The 23,307-nt window shown below is 35.8% G+C and overlaps 6 protein-coding genes across 6 annotated transcripts in view; 5 read left to right on the forward strand and 1 right to left on the reverse strand.

Moving 5' to 3' along the window:
• The window catches only part of atp5mc3a (ATP synthase membrane subunit c locus 3a), a 330,629-nt gene that overhangs the window by 236,409 nt on the left and 70,913 nt on the right, over nucleotides 1–23,307 (reverse strand). The window lies entirely within an intron of this gene.
• Nucleotides 1,987–3,985, forward strand: hoxd13a (homeobox D13a). Its single transcript, XM_059500763.1, has 3 exons — nucleotides 1,987–2,547; nucleotides 2,956–3,167; nucleotides 3,950–3,985. Exons 1-3 carry the CDS (start codon nucleotides 2,016–2,018, stop codon nucleotides 3,983–3,985), a joined length of 780 nt encoding a protein of 259 aa, XP_059356746.1. The 5' UTR covers nucleotides 1,987–2,015.
• hoxd12a (homeobox D12a) lies at nucleotides 6,116–7,740 on the forward strand. The gene is made up of 2 exons (XM_059499311.1): nucleotides 6,116–6,851; nucleotides 7,168–7,740. Exons 1-2 carry the CDS (start codon nucleotides 6,290–6,292, stop codon nucleotides 7,404–7,406), a joined length of 801 nt encoding a protein of 266 aa, XP_059355294.1. The 5' UTR covers nucleotides 6,116–6,289; the 3' UTR covers nucleotides 7,407–7,740.
• On the forward strand, nucleotides 10,027–19,206 carry hoxd10a (homeobox D10a). The gene is made up of 3 exons (XM_059499522.1): nucleotides 10,027–10,147; nucleotides 16,829–17,771; nucleotides 18,431–19,206. Exons 2-3 carry the CDS (start codon nucleotides 17,051–17,053, stop codon nucleotides 18,703–18,705), a joined length of 996 nt encoding a protein of 331 aa, XP_059355505.1. The 5' UTR covers nucleotides 10,027–10,147; nucleotides 16,829–17,050; the 3' UTR covers nucleotides 18,706–19,206.
• On the forward strand, nucleotides 10,154–13,209 carry hoxd11a (homeobox D11a). Its single transcript, XM_059499521.1, has 2 exons — nucleotides 10,154–11,704; nucleotides 12,499–13,209. The coding sequence occupies exons 1-2, from the start codon at nucleotides 10,918–10,920 to the stop codon at nucleotides 12,729–12,731; spliced, it is 1,020 nt and encodes a 339-aa protein (XP_059355504.1). The 5' UTR covers nucleotides 10,154–10,917; the 3' UTR covers nucleotides 12,732–13,209.
• Nucleotides 20,226–22,198, forward strand: hoxd9a (homeobox D9a). Its single transcript, XM_059499312.1, has 2 exons — nucleotides 20,226–21,468; nucleotides 21,822–22,198. Exons 1-2 carry the CDS (start codon nucleotides 20,934–20,936, stop codon nucleotides 22,061–22,063), a joined length of 777 nt encoding a protein of 258 aa, XP_059355295.1. The 5' UTR covers nucleotides 20,226–20,933; the 3' UTR covers nucleotides 22,064–22,198.

Consider the following 23,307-nt stretch of genomic DNA (forward strand, 5'->3'; position numbering starts at 1 on the left):
TATAATTACGTTTTTTTTCCATTCTTTTAGAACTGTGATTTTGACGATTTGCTTTACACCACATGAACTAGTGACATACAGTTAATGGTACAGTTAGACTACCATTAAAAAGAACAGTTAATGGTAAACACAGTTTTAAACAAACAAAATCCACCTGTGAAACAGAAACCCTGACTCAATTATCAGTTGTGGGAAGTCGTGGCCTAATGGTTAGAGAGTCGGACTCCCAATCGAAAGGTTGTGAGTTCGAGTCCCGGGCTGGCAGGAATTGTGGGTGGGGGGAGTGCATGTACAGTTCTCTCTCTACCTTCAATACCACGACTTAGGTGCCCTTGAGCAAGGCATTGAACCCCCAACTGCTCCCCGGGCGCTGCAGCATAAATGGCTGCCCACTCCGGGTGTGTGTTCACAGTGTGTGTGTGTGTTCACTTCTATGTGTGTGTGTACTTCAGATGGGTTAAATGCAGAGCACAAATTCTGAGTATGGGTCACCATACTTGGCTGAATGTCACGTCACTTTCATTAAAACCTTAATCCATACCTTTGCAAAAACATATCTGCAAATAAATGTAAATTGTCACATTTGCGTTTACGATAATAACATTAATTGCATTTCTATTTAATGTTTCAGTTATTGTTTGTTTGGAAAATGGCATCCCTTGAGCATCTGACATTCATAGTGGGAGAATTAATTTTTTATTACAGATTTATCTACATTCGACTTGACTGCATGCTGCAATTGCCATGTAATTCATGGCATTGTGAAAGGCATCTTAGTTTTCCTGCTTTCTGTGGTGTGTCAACAAACTGCAGGCTTTTTGTTAGGGCGGGAGAAAAAAACTGCAGGTTGTCTGGTCTCGGCTCTAGCTGTGTGCTTTTGAGGGCTCACAGGTGTTTAGTATTAGTGCCTACATGCGCACAAAATCGAGACCTATACTTGACAAAACCCCAAAAGCAGTGGTTAGCTTTGGTAGGCTAAATCATAAAAGTGACTGTAGATCTCAAAGTTGTTATGAGTATTAGAATCCTAAAGTGCATCATAAGAAGACAAACTCCAAACCACAAAATTACACTTACACATACTTTTAATACATTCTTCATAAAGACTTGTTTAATTCAATTCAATAAATAATTTATGTGTTGCAACACAATAGTCTTTCCATGCATTTTCCTCCTTTCACAAAATCGTTTTACACACACACACACACACACTTTTTTTTTTTTTTTTTTGTGTTTTTTTTTTGTTTTGTTTTTTAAAAGTGGGTTCATCCCATAGGCGTAATGGTTTTTATACAGTACAAACTGTACATTCTATGCCCCTACACCAACCCTACACCTGACCCTAATTCTCACAGGAAACTTTGTGCATTTGTACTTTCTCAAAAAAAAAAAAAAAAACTGTATGATTTATAAGCATTTTGAAAAATGGGGACATGGGTTATGTCCTCATAAGTCATCCTCTCCTTGTAATACCTGTGTAATACCCATGTCATTATACAAAGTTGTGTCCCGATATGTCACAAAAACATGCACACATTTCTGAGCCACCTAGCTATATTAAAAATATTATAGCAGTCCATTCTGAGATTCAAATTTAATTTAAATTATGGCTAATGTCTAATGAGACATTTCCATTGCAGTGCTGCCTAAGCTAAAAGTTTTGATTGTGATTGAATAATTGTAAAATATATCAAATAAATGCAAAACCAAATTAAAAAAAGTTGTTTAACCATGTTTATTCCCCTGATTAAACTACCTTAAACTAGGTTCACGCATAGACAAGTGAAAACTACACTGTGGTGTTGTCCAAATACATCTTAACTATTTGCATGTCACATGGTGACACTATCCAATCAGGTACCAGGTTATCTGACCTACGTAAATAGTCCGCAAAATAAACATAAAAGCTATTTATAAATGGAGATTGTTCTCTCTGCACAGTTTTCCTGAATTTGAGCTCATAAAATACTTTGTGTTAAATTGCAAAGCATTATACGCTTTGTGTGCAAGTAAATATGGAAGCAAGGGGGTTAAATGAGGAGTTAAGAAATGTTTACCCGTCTGCCTTCAGGGCGCACTCAAGCCGGTCAGCAGCAGAAACTCCGGTGTTCTCCACGGCGGAGCGACCCACTTCGACAAGCGCTGAGTCTCTCACTCCTTACGTTTCTTTTCCAGCCAACATTGGCACTAGCTCCTCAGTCACTTTTGGATGTCGTCTCGTAAGTTGTTATGGTTGCAAAGTTTCACAGAACGCCGTGTTTCCGTCTAGTGTTGTAAAACAGAATGCGAATGGACAGTCTGCCAGTAAACCCGTGGACTATGGCTGGCTTAAGGAGGTCGCTTTTTACCAAAGTTACACAGGTTCCTACCCTGTCTATTTTGATTTACCTGTAGTTCATAAAACAATGGCCGGAGATTGCAGACATGAGACGTGTTTGACGATGGAAGGCCACCCACCGTGGAACTGGTCAAACAATTGCAGCGGTCAACTTTATTGCTCCAAAGACCAGACGCAGAGCCCGCATTTCTGGAAGCCATCATTAACAGGTAAAACTTGTCATATCTGCTCTGTGAATCACTCCTCGCCTCTCTTCATTAGTTTTGACACCGCCTTATTAAATGCCACGATCATGACCGTATTAAAGTAGCCTAGTTAAAATAATTCTTAAAATAAATAATAAGTACAGGCTATGTCCGCCGAAATTAATCAGGACAAAAATTAAAAACGTTCCCTGGTAAGTAAATAGTGTTTCTTTCTTTGGATGGAAATTTACAAGACGCCATTTATTTTGGTTATAAATTAATGTTAACATTTATATTATTGGAAGGTGTTTCTTTGAAAGGCTGTTTTAAGGTAAATTGCAATGAATGTTACATCATTGTTACTCCTGGAATAATAAAAAGATCTTTTAACAAAAGGCAGCCCTATGATTATAATGATTTGTATTTCCTCAGAGGGAACAGCGGGTTCATTCTATCCGCGCGGGAGAAAGAAGCGGGTTCCCTACACAAAATTGCAACTGAAAGAGCTCGAGCGGGAAAACACCAACACTACGTTCATTACAAAAGAAAAGAGACAACGGATCGCTTTTTCTACAAACCTGTCTGAGAGACAAGTAACTATATGGTTTCAAAATCGTCGGGTAAAGGATAAGAAGAGACCTAATGTCAGCATTTAATTTTAAACCTATTAAAAGTTTACTCATGTATATGCTGATTTATATAGTTTAGAGTTTAGCCCTATGTTCTTTTTTATTAACTTGAGGGGTTTTCCTCCCAGTTGTTTTATATATATATATATATATAATTTGAGTATTGTTAAACAATTGCCATTGCCGTTATTTCTACACCATAAGCCAGGCCACTGATCTTTCCTTTCAGTCAAAATGTTGTTTAATTTTCGTTTCATGTGAGTGCAGTGCCTAGTCTTGAATAGTAGTTTTATGGACGGATCTGTAACTTTGACACTAATATCAAGCGTAATGTTGATTTAAGAGATCCGAGCGACTAAAACTAATTTGTGTTGAAAGACTGAGGCTGGGTTCTACGAAGCACCGAGTAGCTAATAGCGTGAAAATTGCAGTCTATGATTAATTCAGTATTTGCGAGTACTTTTGCATTTATAATAAAGTTATTCAAGTGTTTTAATTTATTTATTGCAATTGCAAAGCTACTGAATGAATCAATGCATTTATATAGAACTTTACTGTGTATTGCTGTACACCCAAAAAGCGCTTTACAATCGTGTATTCAACTGCTTGAATTTAATGTTTAACAGTAATAGACCTACAATTTTATGTAGCCCTACTTTGAGAAACATTCATGAATTTCAGTAGAGGATTGATATTCATAATAGTACGGATGCACAACTGTTTAGACCTGCAGCGGTCTGTTGATGTATTTTAAACATGAATAAATGGGAACTCATAGGCTTCTGGTAAAATGTAAGCTATGCCTCAAATGTCCTCGAAGTCGCTTTGTGTAAATGTGATAAATGTAAAGAGTAAAGTTTTAGATACAATATTTAAGTGCGATATCCATACACGGTTATTATTTTGCTAAATCGGCCCACAAATAATTGTTTTAGTGTTTGACTGGTTTTTTAAAGATTCACTGAAAATCTTTGAAAATCAAAAAAGGCAAGAGAAAAATCTGCACAACACAAACCTTTTTTGTTTCCTTTCAAATAGAATTGCATTATTTAAAACGTTAACATGTTTTGAACTGGGTCTTCTCACTGACCTTGAGACGTTTTGTCAGACTAGACCTTGACTTCAAGAGGTCTCGTGAATAAAACTGGCAACCAATTCATGAATCTGCATCGCCACCTACCGGTTAACGTGTACCTTACCTTTAAGCCCAAATACATGTCTGCATTAAAAGCAAACCATTCTGAGAATTAATTCAGAAGCTTTGATCATTTAATAGAAAATATGGCGCTTTAGGGTATTAATAAATATGTAACATGCAGTGGCAAAAAAAAAACTTGTAGAGCTAAAAAAGTTATATTTGTTGGTCGGAAAATACTTTCCCTGGGGACTCTCATGGCAACTCGCAGCGGTTTTACGTTTTGCCGAATCGCTGGCAAATTCATGCTAGGATTTAACAACGGCTCAGTATCATTTTAAAGAAAAATGTTAAAGTTCTCTGTCACGCTGTTTTCAGCTTTTATAAGCGATGCTTTTCATCAAATTTTCTGTCTGGTTGTTTGGGACAAATTGTAAATGAAATTTAGACTATGACAAACGGGTTTACTGTGGTTTTTAAATGCACTTGGACTTGTTTTTGGTAAATCCGCGTCTGGACTTTGACCTTGAACTATACTGATGTACTACAATATCATTTTCATGTACACATTTTTTTTTTTAAGGTTGAACAAATGATTCTGGGCTTCTGTGTTGTCTTTCCCAACAGCATGTGACTTTCTAAAGCAATCAGACTTTAAAGGTTTTCTTGAATTTACTGGACCCGTAAAATGTGGGAGGTTGTACTGTCTCCACTCTTTCCGGAAACTGCCTGTTTACAATAGTCACTTTGCTTGCACGTGCGTGTATGTGCACATTCTTAAAACCGTGTTTTGGACAAATCTTTGAAGGTAAGATAAAATATAACTTGTGTTTCCTACAGTGTCAAATGTGAGGGACAGATTACAAAGAGAACCCGATATCTAAAGTAGTCTAATGTTTAATTTCTTGCGCCGATAGGTGCGCATCTCAAGACAACTTTAATGTTTATGTAAGATAGCCGTTTTTTTTTTGCACTTCCCATATTTCACAGAATAGAAATAGTGAATCGTGTTTTACCTAAACCTTATTTTAAATTTATAGATTGAAATGAATGAATCGAGTTAAGATATCGCCACTCTGTAACGAATTTTTTTTTTTTCAGGCATTTTCAGGCAAAAAAAAGGGATTTTTAATTTTTTATTATTGAATAATAGATAATCCTATATCAAAATTGTAATAGGCTATTTCACAGAAAAGATTCAAACCTTTTTTAAGCATGTGTTTGTGAGCTTAATGTTTTTTAAACCCCTGTTTACTTAATAAAACACGAACGCAGTTTTTGACTATGTAGCCAAACCAGCTGTACTGCATTACTTATATATATATTGAATTGAATTGAATTAATCTTTATTTCGAACAATTCATAAAAAAATAAAAAAATAAAAATGAAAGCAATTCATAAGAAATATCCATATAAATAAACAAACATGTATAACATAATAATATAATAATCAACCTGTTCGAATATATATATATATATATATATATATATATATATATATATATATATATATATTAGTAATGCAGTTTTACATATGACATGTTTGTATGTGTGTATGTATAACACACATGCACACACACACACACCATCCAAATGCATGTTTCCCCATAAGCAAGCCAAAAGCACAAGCAATCTTACTTTCTGTAGCCTAGCCTTCATTATTTAATAAACGGTATCATTTTATGCAAGTTTTATTTATATTCTTATGATTTTTATTTTCTATTGTTTTCTATATTTTTTTTTATGCATTTGCTTGTACAAAAAATATTTTATTTAAATAAATAGACCGGAAATTTGTTTGCAAATGCTGTTTGCTATTTTATATGCTTTTTATGCAATGCCTATTTCTGACTTTGCCGCACTACCCTCACATGGGCGTGACCAAACATTTGACTTTGCATAACACGTGATGGTGCATTAACAAATCAACAATTACCTTGCTAGTATTCTTTAGGGGTTACTAAAAACGGTTTTAAGAAGCGTTCGGGAAAGCTCGTCAGAAATGTGCGAGCACAATCTTCTTAGTTCTGGGTATGTTGCTCCTCTTTTGAATTTTCACTCTTCTGACTCCCTGTATCTCCAAAACTTGCGAGGCAATGGAGTCCATCTATCTGGGCTTTCGCAGATGTCCTATGGTAGAAGAGAGCTGTGCTCGCTCCCGTGGACTTCTCCAAGTTCGTGCACTACTCCGGCCCAGAGCCGCGCCTACAGTGGCTACTCTCAGACGTTCTTTAGCAATTCAGCCTCTGTGAGCGCTAGCCTCAACACTCACAAGAAGGGCTCACTGGAGGAATCCGGGAGGTACTACTTTCAAGATGTCAGCCACAAATCAGAGGAGCCTGGACGACCTAATGCATCTTACGCGAGTGAACAGAGACTCACTACTGACTCCGCCAGCAACGAAGTTTCAAACTTGGAGAGGCGACAGCAGAACATGCTTGCACAGAATGAACTTAACTTCATTGACCAGCCAGTGACTGATGCTTCAAAGCAGTCGGTCAGTTCCATCGCTCAAATGCAACCATCACTGGACACCCTGACTATTAGATCAGCCTTCTCCGATGGTAGCCTACACAACTTCTTTCTTGATTTCAGGGGATTTTACTCTGTAGTCTTTGTATGTGTGATGTTATAAAACCGTTTGCTTTATTCGGTGATAGGCAAGCTGTTTCAGCCATTGAGTTTTCCACGCTTAACTTTTCAACACAAGTTTGTTTTCAGAAAGGAAAAAAATACAAAGAATAATAATAATTAAGCATGCCCCACGATTTAGTATAAATGACAGTTGTGTTTTTAAGGGTTATCATCGATGAAGTTATCATTCAGTGGTTTGCAAGAATAAGTATGAACGGTTAATATTTTTCTCTCTCTTTTTCCCAGGACTGCCGTGGTGTCCCTCACAGGTGAGATCAAAAAAAAAGAGGAAACCTTACACGAAGACACAGTTAGCCGAACTGGAGAACGAGTTTATGATGAATGAATTTATAAACCGACAGAAACGAAAGGAGCTTTCTGAAAGATTGGAACTGAGTGATCAGCAAGTGAAAATCTGGTTTCAGAACCGCAGGATGAAGAAAAAAAGACTTATGATGCGCGAGCATACCTTTACTGTTTACTAATTATTTTCTTTCTTTCATTATAATAATAGTCAAGGATTTGTTTTTTTAGGTGGTGACATCATTCATACAAGTGACTTTTATGACGGAGATTGAAGCCCACCAAGCCCTTCTATCTGGAAACGATCATATCCAGAAAACCTATGAAATGTAATTTAATATAAAATAAAATATAATAAAACTGAATAAACTATGGAATAATTACAGCTGAACAATTTGACATTTATATGTATTAGCCATGAAGTCGCTGTATTTGTATAGGCTATGTCTGGATGTATGTTTTTGGTGGAAAAACGCTAATTCCAAAGTGGTAATGCTAGCTTGCTATATATAGTCTAAAAAACCGCAGCTAAAATTAGAATAGGAACGTCATGTGTATATTGGGTTCATAGCATACATTCTGGCGTCATTTAAAAGTGCACTGGGCAGCTAACATAGCAAACTGGAGTCAATAAACTGTCAGACATTCCAATCTTTAGTCATTTTGATGTAACCTGGTTTGTATCTTCCGATCTAAAAATTTAAGTTTTGTTGTATTTTAACCAAATGTGTTACGTGTAATATTTATTAAGTGTTCTGTAAATTATGCATTACATTAAACTTCAGCTTCTTGTGCGATGTTTGTCTGGTTTAATTCGATGGGTGATTCTAAAATGCTCTTCTTAAAAGCAGTGGTGCCTCTAGTCCAAGCTCAAGTTCGTTTATGCTAATACACAAACACCGGAGAGCGAATATCTTTATTCCATGAATCGCCATCATTTTATATTTTCTGAAATTATATATTATTGAATTAAACTGAATTTTAACGAGCTAACTAAGTGCTGTAACTATGCGGTAATGGTGTATAAGTCATAAAAGATTGAACGGCTAAACAATTATTTCGTCACTACTAGTATTTCCTTTTGTAGATATTTAGTACAATCTTATTATTTTATCTCTTTTTTGTTTGCTTCAAATAATTTCTTCACATTGCGCCCGTAAATAAACTTGCTGATTATTAATTGGAATAATTATTCATTTTGAAAAAGTATATGGAACAGGGAAATCAGTGGTACCATCAGTTGCGTTCAAAGATAAAACTGGCCCATACCAAATATATATATAAAAAAATAGATATTTTAATATCACTATGACAAACTAGTGACATATGGACCATGTTCAACGCCATCTTTCTAATCCACACGTAATGCACTTATACTGTTTTTCTGCAATATATATTGGTAAACAATGTGGTACAATTATAGTAAAGCAAAAGGTGTGCACACACACACACAGTAGTTACATTGTAAAGTGGTTATTATTCTTCGCAAGTTAAAATCATGATTGCACAACACTACCGCTGTACAACCTCACCAAATATAAGTATATTACCAGTATATTATTTCATTGATATTATCCACTATTACTACAAATATTACATAGTTAATTTTGGTCCAAATAAATTGTCTTGACAATTCCCTTTAAATGCGATAAAGACCGAACTGTGTTGAAAGACTGGAAAAGCAAGAAACAAATGGAATGAAATTTTCTTGAGATCACTGCCAGACGTTTTTCGACCTCTGTAGTAACTGGGGGCGCCAATACAAAGTTACGGTCAAGTTAATGACCGAAATTGTCAAATGAAGACAAATATAGAAATCACACATGCACACACACAAACTTTGTGCATTTTTGCTTTCTCAAGAAATTCTTTATGTTTTATAAGCATCTTGAAAAATGGGGACATGTGTTATGTCCTCATAACACACCCTCTCCTTGTAATACCTGTGTCATACCCATGTCATTATACAGAGTTGTGTCCTGATATGACACAAAAACATGCCCACACACACAAACACACACACGCACACGCACACACACACACACACACACACACACACACACACACACACACACATATATATATATATATATATATATGTAAAATCTTTGTATTTGGTGTCGAAAAATCTTTGGACATCACATCGACTGTTAAACACACGGTTCTACACAGAGCAAAGGAGTAGCACATGAAAAAAACTCTTAATTATGGATAGTACAAGATTTCGTTAAAGACTTCACTGCGCGATTCAGCTAACTTGCTATTTATGCGCACATGAACTTTAACATCTGTTAAAACTAAATCAGATTTATTTATTCGTTTATTTATTGTGGAATGTTTATTCATTGTAAATATAGAGGCCGTGCGAAAATTTAACAATAAAAACATTATTATCTGTATAAGTCACAATAAGAAGATATGCAGATTAAATAATAATAATAATAATAATACATTTTTAAAATAAAACCAGTACAAGTCAGTACAAAAACAATGTAACTACTTTGTTTGTTTATTTGTTTTATAAGCTAAACACCAACTTTGTATCTCATATATATATAAATATATGAGATGTGTATATATCGGAGGGAAAAAAACCTGTAAAGTTGAACTTTTTGTGTAGTCTCTCGGTAGGAATATACAAGTCACTTTTTACCTCCACCCAGGACACTACACCATAGCACATCCTTTTGCTTGTGCAATAAAATGATTTGGTTGGCGGCTGATGGTGATTGCCGGCTGCGCATTGTCTCAGACCACAGACGTTCAAAGCCAGAACAGTTGTTTTGTACTTGGCAGTGTGAATCTGTGTATCTCTTCCTGTTATCCCTTTCAATCATTGTGTCGAGGAATTTCATTTAAATCGTGGCTACGGGAATACATTATCAGACTAAAATGGAGATTTTACTTCACGCTAAAAAGAAAGGTACAGTTGAAAATGTTATTATGCTTTACTAGCTTTATATTGCACTTTGCCGTTTTTGGAAAAGCATTCTCGTACACCGTTTACACTGTGACTTAATTTTTACTTTCTGTAGACTGTGTAGAATAATCAGAAAATGTTTTCACTGGCATCACGACAGATAACTATTTGATGAAATGCATTACCTTTTTGTTGGCTCCAACATTTTTTCCTACTTATTTTTTTTCCTCTTCTTTTTCAGTCTTCCATATGTCTTGTCTGTATAGCCCAAGGTAGAACAAAATATGGACTTTCCAGGAATCTTCTTAAAAGAGTAGGTTACAGCTTCAGAAACTTGCATATAAACCTTGTGTTTAAAAAATGTACAGTGCATTTTGATCATAAGGCATGATTGTCTCAGTTAACGAGTATCGGGAACGAAAGAGGTTAAAACATTGCAGTTTTGCATCAGTCGTCGAAGTTTTCTTTCGGCCGTGATGGTAAGAGGTTGGGAAACCTAGGAAAATCTTAAAATAAAGCAACTGAATAGTCAAACTTAACATGGTGCGCTGGAAATAGATTACTTAACGTTGTGATAAAGGTGCTTTATTTTTATGAACTATTGTATGATTTTAAACGAAATATTTAATGTGTTTTTTTTTTCTGTGATTGTTTACTAATGCCTTGTAATGCACACTAGGAAATCAACAAGGGAGTTTCAAAAATGTAGCCAACCAATGACCTTCTCCATGCGGTTACCTATGAGCCGCTTACTTAATGACTGATATTGATATATGGTAATTTTTTTTTTTACCGGATCACATGACACAATTACCTCAAGAATCGATCAAGATGAATTGCACGTCAGCGTACGTTTCCGATTTTTTCTTCCTCGCGAGTCCTATCCACACGCATATGGTGCAATAGATGGGCAAAGTTTAACAGTCAAGCAGACGATTTTTCCTCTAAGGCTAAAGCGAGCAATGACGGACTACGAGGATCGCAGCAACTGTGCATCTAATATGTATTTACCGTACTATGTTTCTGCTCCTGATTTTTCGTCGGTCTCGACGTTTTTACCCCAAACTACAGCGTGTCAAGTCAATTTTCCCTATTCCTCCAACCTAGCGCAAGTCCAACCTGTTCGTGAAGTGACTTTCAGGGACTATGGACTGGATCATCCGAGCAAATGGCATTACAGGGGCAATTACGCTTCGTACTATTCAACTGAGGAGATAATGCACCGAGATCTCCTGCAGTCATCAAACAGAGCGGAAATGATTTTTAAGAACGATTCCATGTATAGCCATCACGGTGGTACTAACTCCTCGTGCAATTTCTTCACCAACGTCGGCCAAAATGGGGTGCTTCCACAAGGATTTGATCAATTTTTTGAGTCTGTTAACTCTGAGAAGCCCAACCCTGAGCAATCCAAACAAAAGCCAGATACGAGTGTCCCCGGAGATGCTGCATGCAATGTGTCTACAGACAGCGCGGAGCAGACCAAACGAAACCCCACCGAAACCATGGAGGAGGAATCCTCAATATCAACCTGCGACGAAGAAAAGAACATTGACTCAAGTAGGTCCACGCTTTTAAATGCGATTCACTTCACATTACTTTATCGGTTAGCTTTTATGTGCCGCTTTATAAGCATGCAAAAGTTTTTATGTAGCTAGTAAGATTCTCTTTGCTGTTGTAAATATCTTAACGATGTGGAGGAGCTTTCGTCGGATCATTATATATAAAAAGGTTACATGAACTATATGAACTATATATATATATATATATATATATATATATATATATATATATATATATATATATATATATAGCCTATATATTTTCGCGGGTAAATTGTTGCAAATATAGAAATTATCGTTGCGATACGAATCGTGAAAGAGCACAATGTTTTAAAAACATTCAGCTTATTGCTTGATTCAGTGGTAATTACTTATATCACAAAATATTTTAACTTAGAAGAGAAACACTTTAATCTAATTACTCGTGTGCGCTTGCGTGCATGCTTTTCGACGTTACGCGCGCGCGCGTGTGTGTATGTGTGTGTGTGTGTGTGTGCTTGAGCGTGTGGGCCGCTGGCATGCTTGAGTGTATTTCATGTGGCAGAGCTTGTGTTGTTTTAAAGTTTATGTATACATAATCCCGTTTCTGCAATTGTTTTTGTAACTGCAATGTGAATTACACAATAGAACAGTTATTGTGAAAACGGTTTAGGAATTGCATTAGTAGCCTATCTGAAGTATCGAATTGACTCGAACTTTTAATGTTATCTCCTGACGTATCTACAGTTGTATTGCAAGCGAGTTAGACTTCTAATTCATTGTAATGTAATCAAGTTACGTTTCTCTTTGTAGGTGCAACAAAGTCCAGAAAAAAGAGATGCCCATATTCGAAATACCAGATCCGAGAACTTGAACGAGAATTCTTTTTCAATGTGTACATAAACAAAGAGAAACGTCTGCAGTTGTCCAGAATGCTCAGCCTTACAGACCGACAAGTGAAGATTTGGTTCCAGAACCGAAGGATGAAGGAGAAAAAGTTGAACCGAGATCGTCTCCAGTATTTCACTGGAAATCCATTGTTCTGAAAGCCATGATATTGGCCGATGAGACGATGAAACGATGGATATTCTATTATGGCATAATTGTGGGACATCATCCATTCGTCGGACACCTGGGTTTTTTTTCACGTCAACTCTGTATTTTAAAACTATGCAAAATATTTGCTATCAAAAATTAATGAGATCTGCCATTCAAATTCTGCACAAATGATCTACAACAGTGTATTCGCGATGACGGAAATTATGAGTTATCAGGAACAGATAGGTACCTTGACAATCTCTTCACACTCTGTGTTAATGCCACTGAAATGCAGTAGCTTTGTATTTGTATTTATTTATTGTGTTTTGCATTGTTCCATGAAATACATTCAAGTTCTGCATAAGCAGCAATGCGTTTGGTTACATTAAATCAGTACGTAATTTTGAGGTAGAACTGTGTATGCATTTATTCGTTTGAAGCATGTAATGTATCTATGTATTAAATAAATAGAAAAATACACCATATTTCTATCTGTTGCTGTGACGCCTTTTGTGTGTGATAGTGCGCGTGTAAGTCAACCACATAATTTCATATTTAACAGTTATTTGTTATTAAATAACATTCAAGTTATTTAACAGAGTTGCATTTCTTAGTGTTCGGCCTTCTTATTTTTCAGACGAACACTATATGTTTTTGATCATTACAGAGGATGAAAGAACGTGAGGTAGAGAGAGGACTATTTTCAATGGTAACTTTAGGTCTTTGACTAATTCCCTTCCTTGTATGTTGTTTTACACTTAGGCTATTTACTAAACCTTGAACAGTCTAGACAGTACAATAAACTGTGGGCAGTAAATTAAATTGGGGCTATTGGACCCACTATCCACTTCTACTGCGACTTTGCCCTGAAACACAACGGGTGCAGATGTTTTGTTTTTCTGTCTAGAAAGATGTGAACTTAGTATGTGATAAAATAAAAGTTTTTAAAAAAGTGTCTTGAAATCCTCGGTGTAAAATCCTGCGCACTACACATCACCACCCTTCTGTAAGCGTTACCCGGCCGGTTTATAACAAATGTAGCACGATAATACTCACAGCAACTGGCTTTTCCATAGTGGTTTAGAGAGTTAGATGTCGTCAACAAATGTAAAACTTAAAATGAATTATTGCATTTGAACTTCTGTAATGTCAAGGTCGTCACCCTTAACCTTTTTGAATAAGTAAAGGCGCCTTTTTGAGGTTCTCTTTGAAAAACTACGCCCTCTCAGAGGCGCCGCAGTGCAGCACGGTTCAATATGGCCGCTGCATCCACTCGCTATACTGGCAATACTGACCTGTCTTTAAAGGCCTCCATGCAGTTAGACCTACCTCTTAAAGGACTAGGTTAAATACTACCGGCAACTACACATAGACGCCGTTTGGCTAGGTGAATATAAACCCATGTAAAATAAAACCATATAAATACAATCATATCACTTCCTCCATAAGGCTTTTCTCTCATAATAAGGATCTAGGCAAGAGTAACAGTGCAGTAATATAAGGCTACTGCGAGTGTTTCGGTGGTGTCTTCTTAAGACTATTCTTAAACAACCAAAACGCTTACAAAAGACTCTTGGTGCATACATTGTTGATTATTATCTCATCTGTAGACATATATTTAAGAAGCGACTACCTCTGTGGAAGCAGAATATAATGGAAACACAAATTTGATTTCTGTAGTGCTACGCAGAAATTTACTAGCAATTTTTCCCCCTAGATGTGAGTTTCCTAAATGTTTTAGCTGTGTGTACCACATATCCAAGTTAGTTAAATATTGTTGTGTGTTTTGTAATTTATTTCCTGTCATAATAAGGAATGTTAGACATCCCTTAGTTTATTTACATTTTGTTGATACTGCTCGAAGCCACGAGAGGGCGGACTTACAGCAATGATTTGACCTGGTGCTATGTGTAGTAATCCAAGTGTAGCTGTTCTCAAAAACAATGACTATGATATTGAGCGGAGTTATGTGATCTAATATAATGTTTTTACGCCCGCGTACTGTTAATGGCAATATGTCACTATTCACTTCTATCCTTAATTAGATTTATGCTGCTGCATTATATTTCAAAAAAAAAAAAAAATTACCTTAGCAAATATATTTTAGTTGTGTACGGAGGATTTATTTATTGGGAAGACAATTTCGGTATTCATCTGCCTATTCTCATTGCCTTTTACACGCTTTTTCTCTGTCCTTTCAATAAAGAAGATCATACATAAACAGAACCTTATTATTAAAACTATTATAACTAGTATGATTGTTCTTGTTGGTTTGTTGTTGTCGTCGTTACGTTATATTGCAAGCATAGCCCATTACAACGTAGCATATTTTTAAGGTCTTCCTCAGCTTTTAGTTTTATAATATATTTTGTAAACCGTTCTTTGCATGGGAGACGGCAGATTTGCGTGTACACTGGAAAAAAAATAAATTATTTTCTACGGTTGTTAAACTGTACTCATCTCTATGGCATCCTCTTATTAATCGTAGGTCTATTTTTATTCATTTCATCTATTTATTACCCACCAACAATTTAAATAGCCTAGACAAAACCTTTGTCAAAAAATCATAGCCTGCACTATTTACTAGAGAGTAAATGAGTATAAATGTATTTACCTTTAAATTTGAAAACCGAGATAAATTATGCATTTCGTATATTTGTCGGCCTATTTGACATGTGTCATCATCAAATTATTATATTTACAAATATGAAAATTGTGTACCGGCTTGGTGTTTATGTCTGTTTTCACATGTCAGTCCTCTGCAGTGATTCTGTATTTTGTATTAATTATTTGGGGAAACGGATAGTGTTTACTTCAGTGTATGGAAACCCACGTATTTAGCTCGTGCATGCGTGCTTTTAATGTTTTATAAAATGATGTAAAGAATTTGCCATGATTATTCCTTAATTTAAAATTATGTTAAGATTTCTATATAAACAAGTTCATAACTCTTTTACATTTTAGTTTTTATGTATACTATATAAGGACAATATTACTGCTTTGTGACAATATGCACACTGCCGATGATTAATTCAACAGCATATAAAGATAGCATTTAATTATGTGCGCATTTTCATTAAATCAAGTTCTGAGATCATTTGATAACCTTTGTAGATGCTGTTTAATTCTGCAGACATATTTGCATATATAGTCATAACGAATATTAGTGTGCATCTTTTGACAGTATTTTTGTATTGTAGCATATAACGTTTTTGCTGAGTAAGTGAAGTTTTTTAAACCATAGTGTTTATCCGTTTTATATGTGTGTGTGTGTGTGTGTGTGTGTGTGTGTATATATATATATATATATATATATATATATATATACACACACACACACACACACACACAAGGCACGATCGTATAAATGGATTTATAAAAACCCTCTTCAATTTGAACATTTATAAGAACTGCATTACTTACGCAAAGATAAAAATTCATTAAAACATTTGACTTCCGCTATAATTTGGTATGCTATATAAACAGCCTTCCTTACATCTTTATAATGATAATGTGAATGATAACGTGATAAAACACACAGTCTGGCTAACATTCAATTCTTATTTAACAAGTACAATGTTTATTTAATTTAATTTAGAAAATAACTGCAAACAACAAACATGGTATTACACGAATTATTATATAGTTATCACATTTGAATTTCCTTTGCGTATGATAAAACGGCCTGACTGCAAACAGGCAACATCAGTGGTGTAGAATAGAATATGGATGATAAAATCAAACAAAGAAAAAAAGAAATCACAATGTTGCTTTTCACCCTTCATCCAGTTAGCGGTGTTTAGGTCAGACGCCTCATTTTGTTCGGTATTGTTCTCAGTATTTTGCCTGCTGAAAATATGAACTACGAGAAATTCCTTCTGCGGTGTCTGCCGACATTTCTTCTCTTGACCTTGGAGTTAAAGTAAATACAAAGTAGACTGTGTTGAATTCTGTCTTTTGTTTTCCTGGTCCTTGCACTTTTTTCAGAAGTATATTTTAGTCAAATTTCGTCACATTTTTGTCTTAATTGTATATGGTATTCTGAAAATGGATTTAACAATGTTATTTTGCCCGTCTTGGGACCAATTTTAAGTCCTTGTTCTAGGTGTCGCTGTTGACCACGTCTAAAACTTCAAACCGTGTCAGTGCGCCCACGTGACGGGGAAGAGCCTGCGTCTCAAGGCCATTTTCAAATTTCATTGGTGAGAGTGTCATGTGGTTGCAGAGAGACTCTTTGGGTTGTACAGGGATTGTTTTGCTAGATATGTCAGCTTATAGGGGACACTTCTCTGCTTCTTAATAATAATAATAATAATTACTCTGCAAAATGTCCTTTCCCAACAGCTCTCCTGTTGCAAACACGTTTTTGGTAGATTCCTTGATTGGGGCGTGCAGAACAGATTTTTATTCCAGCAGTAACATGTACATGCCAGCCACTGCAGAAATGGGAACCTATGGAATGCAAACCTGTGGACTCCTGCCGTCTCTTGGCAAACGGGGGGAAGTAAACCACCAAAACATGGGCATGAACGTCCACTCGTATATACCTCAAACTGATAACTGGGCAGATCCAAGCAGGTCCTGTCGATTAGATCAACCGCTCAACCAGATGTCCACCTGCACATTTTCACAAAGCATAAAAGAAGAAACTAACTGTTGTATGTACTCCGACAAGAGAGCAAAGGTCAGTTCGTCCGAGATACCCGCGTACTCCAACCTGATTCCCGAAACATGTTCCGTTGATAATCCCGAGATTCCTGTCCCTGGATATTTTAGACTAAGTCAGACTTATGCGACGGCGAAAAACCTGGACTATGACAGCGAGACGATGAGCCCGAGCACTACGTTAATGCAGCTGAACAGGGTGACTCCAAAGGCGCAGTCAACGCCCTTTGTCGAGGTGGAAAAGAAGCTTCCGCAAGATCGGGACACAAGGAGCTCTTCCCCTGCGCAGACTCCGGAGCCCAAAGTCAGCACGCTGGAAGAGAAGAACTGCTCAACTGAGGCGTCTGTCTCCAGCCCTGAATTGCCACACAGAGAAGGCAAAGGTGGGTACAATAAACGGATTAATCGCGTCTTGGTGTAATGCGAACGCTCCGGCATCATAAAACCCAATATAAAACACAAACAACCCGAAAGTCGTAATGTTTAATGGGAGTCTTACTCAGGTTGCAGTAAAAGCCTTAACAGGAAACAGCGCTGCGAGGGCGCGTTAACATCAAATACCTTTTGTTGCAAGTGACTTGACAATCTTTGCTCAATATAAGCAGTAGTGTCTCGTTGAAATGTGTTTGCAGCTTTATCCATTCAGTACGAAATGAATGTACTTTCAATGTAGCAACCATTCATTGCCATATATTTGTTACTAACCGCAACATGGTTAGTAGGCTATGGCTTGACAAAATCATATTTCTGTTAGTTGTAGGCTATAATAAGTGCATTGTTATAAGGGGTAATTTAGCTTATTAAAACTTATTGTTAACTGAAAAAAAGAAAAATAATAAAATTAACACAACAATTCAGTAAAAGCACGGACCAAGGACCAAGCGAGGCCACATGGGCTATTATTTAGACTCAGTAGGCTACATTATAATGCACTGTAGGCAAAAATGGTTTGATTATGATAACTGTTTTAGCAAGAATACTCTTTCTATTTTTTCATGCAAAAACAGTGTCTTAATTTCCCTAATTTATTTTTGTTTTGCAGAGTCTAAAAACGACACACCGACGAGCAACTGGTTAACCGCGAAGAGTGGAAGGAAAAAAAGGTGTCCGTACACGAAACACCAGACCTTGGAATTAGAAAAAGAGTTTTTATTCAACATGTACCTGACTCGGGAGCGCCGTCTAGAGATAAGCAAAAGCGTCAACCTCACTGACAGACAAGTGAAAATCTGGTTCCAAAACCGCAGGATGAAACTCAAGAAGATGAGCAGAGAAAATCGTATCCGTGACCTCACATCCAATCTCACTTTTTCGTGAGCATGAAAACGAGCATTTCAAAAACTTACCTCCCGTCTCGGTCCGTCTGTGTTCTCCTGTATAATGTTGACCCGAGGGCAGTGTGCATTGTTTTGGCTACTTTCACGTTCCAATGTTGTGATGGTTGCTAAATCTTTGTCATTTGTTGCTACATCTTTGATTGCATTTGAAATGTGAAGCCTTGTGTATTTCAGTATGTTTCGCAGGATATAAAACTTGTGTGTGGTCTTAACTTATATAATAAGATGGAAACAGATTGTTCCGAGCGGTTTCATTTCAGCAGGGACAGATCAAAAATGTCGCAGAAACATTTTCGCTAAAACGGACATTAAAGCACATTTGAAAGTAAAGGGTACCCATTCTTTCTCCAGTGAAAACGTACATTTATCTGAAATAATTACGTATAAAAGTTTCTGTATAATAGATGTTTAAATGTGTATGTATCAGTGCATGTTTGTGGCATGTGGTCAATTGACTAATAAATTCATTATGTCATAATAATGTATGTTGTACAATTTGTATAAAAACGTTTCTAAACCACAGTTTAATCAGGACCATATTACATTCCCCAATACTACCCTCAAACACAAACACGCGCACAAGAAAACATAGTCCGTTATTATCAATCCAAAAAAACATGTTAAATATGTGGGCAAAACAAAATCATTTAAAAATATGATCTTATGTTAAAATACAGTCCGTGTTTGGGTCTGAATTTATGTCATTTAATTTTTGTACTTTATTTTTATTTTTTTATTTAAGTCCATTGTTATGAAAAGGTCCAAAACAATTTAAATGTTTTGATCGACGAAAAAGCCTTGGAAAACTAACGTGCCTGTTCATTCTTTAAATTAACATACAATACAAATTGAAATAAAAAAGTGACTTAGAACTAAAAGTTCTTAGTTCCTGTATGCCCAGAAAAGAAACCAAAACATTTACGAAAATGTAACTAACTATGCATGGATCAAACTTCAACTTCATTTGGTCAGATTTCTGTTCAAAAGAGACCAAATACTTATTTTCGTATCTTATTTTAAGATTATAAATATATATTAATGTTCTACATTTTCCTTTCTATAGCATTGACCACTCACTTTCTAATGTGCATATAAACAAACACATGGGAACGCAGATTATCATTTTGACCAAAACTGTAACAGCTGAGCTCTTAAGTGACAACTTTTCGACAAATAACATTTTACCACATTGCAAACAACATTTTACCACTCAGATTATTTTCCAAAATAAGGAAGACATATGGAATGAATTAGGCTATGTTTAGCATCTCTTTAACACAAATGATCTACTCTTTCTTGAACCTTTTTGTTATTTTATTGTAATGTGACGTAGCAACATCCGCTTTATGGCCATCAGTTATTCCACACAGTCGTCGCCACCTTATTCATTGTTCGAGTGTATTATCTAAAAAAAGACGAGAATATTCCCATATTTATTATTATTATTATTATTTAATGATAGACACGTGGGTCAAGACACTTTGAAATGCCAAGAGTCTTTTTTATTAAGGGAACATTAATACATAATCAAATGCACCTCATAACATTTTTATTGATGCACATAAAATAATATGACTCGGTTTTCAATATGTACCGAAAATATACACAAATATTACTTCCTGTGTCAATCTTACAACACCTTACAGTCAGTATAAAACTTACAACAACTGAATTGCAGATCTTAACACTAAAGCAGCGAGGAGCGTTTATAAAATATGAGAATCTGTGAGGCTGCTGTGGTTCGTTGTTTTACAGCATGTTATTACATTTATTTTACGAGGACTTGCAACTCGGAACTCTATAAAAAACTTTACAAGGCTAGAGTATGACATATCTTATGACGATATTTTGCAAGATTTTACGCTGCTGGAATCGTCTGCTTAGCTATCAGTGGCGAGGGCTGGCACTGATATAAATGGATGCATTAATATGACCTTGTTAAAAAAATAAAAATAAAATAACAGGTTGAATGCAGAATATCAATACAGCTAAATTAAGATGAAAATATTTTTTTTATCTTATTTTTTAAGAGTACAAATCAAGCATACCGTTATCAGCGGACTGATTTACTCTCTGTATTAGTAAATATGATCACGTGATTCATGTAACCAATCACTGGAGATGAAGGCAGCAAAAATACTATGATTGTTCAGAGGCAAGGTTTCGGAAACAGAGTAACGTTTTATATGCGTTCGAAGGGATCCAAAAATGTCGGGTAGTTCAGCTCTCAGTAGCTATTATGTGGACTCTATTATGGGGCACGACACGGAGGATGTGTACGGAGCGCGTTATGCCCAGGGCTCACACACAGTGAGGCCGTCAGGTGTGGCGGAAAATGCGGACTTCTCCTCGTGCAGCTTCGCTCCAAAGTCAGCCGTGTTCCCTGCGTCCTGGACCTCGGTTCACCAACCATCTACTGCTGCTGTGTCCGGACTTTACCATCCGTACGTCCACCAGACCCATCTTTCGGACAACAGATACGTGCGCTCCTGGATAGAGCCAGTCTCAAGTCATATCTCTCTATCGGGGCTCCACTCCAGCAGTCGGCACAGCGGCACAAAGACTGAAAGTTTACCCTCGAAAAGGACTGAAAGCGCGGCGTTTGAAGCGGAGACACCGGTGGCTCCCGAGTTCAGCTGCAGCGCTGTGTCCGAGAGCGCAGACCAAGCGACCGAAGAAACGGTTACAAATGATATTTCGAGTCACGGTGAACCTAAAGACGAAAAACAACAACTTGACCCAAGTAAGTAAAATGAATTGCCCCTTGATTTACAACCTTCCAACTGTCCTAAACTAGAGGTTTTACAAACCTATAAAAGTGTCTGAGCTCTTAACACGGGGCCGAAAAATTTGTCTGTGAGAATATATATATAGGCTATATATATATATATATATATATATATATATATATATATATATATATATATATATATATATATATATATATATATATATATAAACAAGAAAAAATAGTTGCATTCACACTCACTTTAGAATATTTTAATGGATACATAACACAAAGTTATCTTTGATATTGGCATGTGTTGTCTAATCAGTTGTGGACGTAAAGTTTATTTACGTGCTCTCTTCTTTCAGGCAACCCGGCAGCAAACTGGATCCATGCGAGGTCAACAAGAAAGAAACGTTGCCCTTACACAAAATATCAGACTCTGGAATTAGAGAAGGAGTTCCTGTATAACATGTATTTAACGAGGGATCGTCGTTATGAAGTTGCACGAATCCTGAATTTAACAGAGCGGCAGGTTAAAATCTGGTTTCAGAACAGAAGAATGAAAATGAAGAAGATGAACCGAGAGAGAAGCAGCAAAGATCCTTAGTGAACTGTGTGCTTCAGGCTCAGCTCAAAAGCTAATGCGCGTTCCTGTAATATGCTTGGTTTAGGATAGATTTTTTTTTTAAATGTAAAATTTTAATTTACTTGTTCAAATGTCATATTCTGTTTGTATATATATATATATATATATATATATATATATATATATATATATATATATATATATATATATATATATATATATATATATATATATATATATATATATATATATATATATAGTTATCATTTAAATTACTCGAAATAAATGGATATTCCACAATAAACTAGTTATATTTGGCATAAAACGCCTAACATCTGTTTCCCAGCACCATGGTGGAGTACTGCATTCAGGATCGGAGAACTCAGTTTCGTTAAATTCTGAAGTTACTTATCCTAACTCATAAAATTCCTACCACAAAAAAAAAAAAATTAAAAATAAATACAAATAAATAAAAAATAAAAATAACTAAAAAAATATAAAAAAATTAAACATTTTAATTTAAAATAAACTAAAAATAAAAATAACTGTCTTAATGTTCAGTTCTTAATGTGCTGTTCATTCAGTCTTTTAATGCATGCTAAACCCGCTCTTCATCTTCATGCAGCCACATTTAATAATTTGTTGTGCCTTTAATTTCTATTTTTTTAAATTGGACATTAGTACAATCTCATATTTTTAATATCTCTTTTCTAAACTAGTGTATTTCTAGTTTGAGCTCTTTCGGTTGTGGTAGATGCATCAATATGGTCTAGATTATATAAGAAATTCGAACTTTTTAATTGTTATTTCTTCTTTTTTTATTTCGTTTTGTTTTTCACAGTGAAGCTTGTTTTCAGTGCTGTATAGTGAATTTGTGGCAGGCTTTGTTAAATACTCTACTGGTGCACCTAATGTGAAAATGTTCCCTTTTTTAGACCATGTTTTATAAATAAATGGCAATTTCGACTGCACACTACTGTATGTAAATACCTTTTAAATAACAGCAATACGATTTTATGTTGCTATACCCTGCAACAAGACTATTTTTGTTTCATGCTGAACACAAAATGCAGATTCATTGTTAGGCAATATTGCTAAAAATGAAAAGGTGTTGCAAAGAACCTCAGTTTATCGTCAAACCTGTACCAAGAATTGCTTTAGAGCAGGAAGAAACTGGGTCCAATAAAGCTATAGAAAGATCTAGACGTCTGGTCTAAATGAGTTTATGGTATGGACTGTAATTGCTCTTCTCTTTGAAACTAACT

Source organism: Carassius carassius, chromosome 19, assembly GCF_963082965.1.
Source record: "Carassius carassius chromosome 19, fCarCar2.1, whole genome shotgun sequence".
NCBI lineage: Eukaryota > Metazoa > Chordata > Actinopteri > Cypriniformes > Cyprinidae > Carassius > Carassius carassius.

Bases quoted from the DNA above. Each gene is read 5' to 3' on its own strand.
- hoxd12a (XM_059499311.1), top strand. From the start codon at position 6,290: ATGTGCGAGCACAATCTTCTTAGTTCTGGGTATGTTGCTCCTCTTTTG. The intron at 6,852-7,167 runs GTAGCCTACACA...TCTTTTTCCCAG, and splicing joins TAGATCAGCCTTCTCCGATG to GACTGCCGTGGTGTCCCTCA.
- hoxd10a (XM_059499522.1), top strand. From the start codon at position 17,051: ATGTCCTTTCCCAACAGCTCTCCTGTTGCAAACACGTTTTTGGTAGAT. The intron at 17,772-18,430 runs GTGGGTACAATA...TTTGTTTTGCAG, and splicing joins GCCACACAGAGAAGGCAAAG to AGTCTAAAAACGACACACCG.
- hoxd13a (XM_059500763.1), top strand. From the start codon at position 2,016: ATGGAAGCAAGGGGGTTAAATGAGGAGTTAAGAAATGTTTACCCGTCT. The intron at 2,548-2,955 runs GTAAAACTTGTC...GTATTTCCTCAG, and splicing joins CTGGAAGCCATCATTAACAG to AGGGAACAGCGGGTTCATTC. The intron at 3,168-3,949 runs GTCAGCATTTAA...GTAAAATGTAAG, and splicing joins AGGATAAGAAGAGACCTAAT to CTATGCCTCAAATGTCCTCG.
- hoxd11a (XM_059499521.1), top strand. From the start codon at position 10,918: ATGGTAATTTTTTTTTTTACCGGATCACATGACACAATTACCTCAAGA. The intron at 11,705-12,498 runs GTAGGTCCACGC...TTCTCTTTGTAG, and splicing joins AGAAAAGAACATTGACTCAA to GTGCAACAAAGTCCAGAAAA.
- hoxd9a (XM_059499312.1), top strand. From the start codon at position 20,934: ATGTCGGGTAGTTCAGCTCTCAGTAGCTATTATGTGGACTCTATTATG. The intron at 21,469-21,821 runs GTAAGTAAAATG...CTCTTCTTTCAG, and splicing joins AAAACAACAACTTGACCCAA to GCAACCCGGCAGCAAACTGG.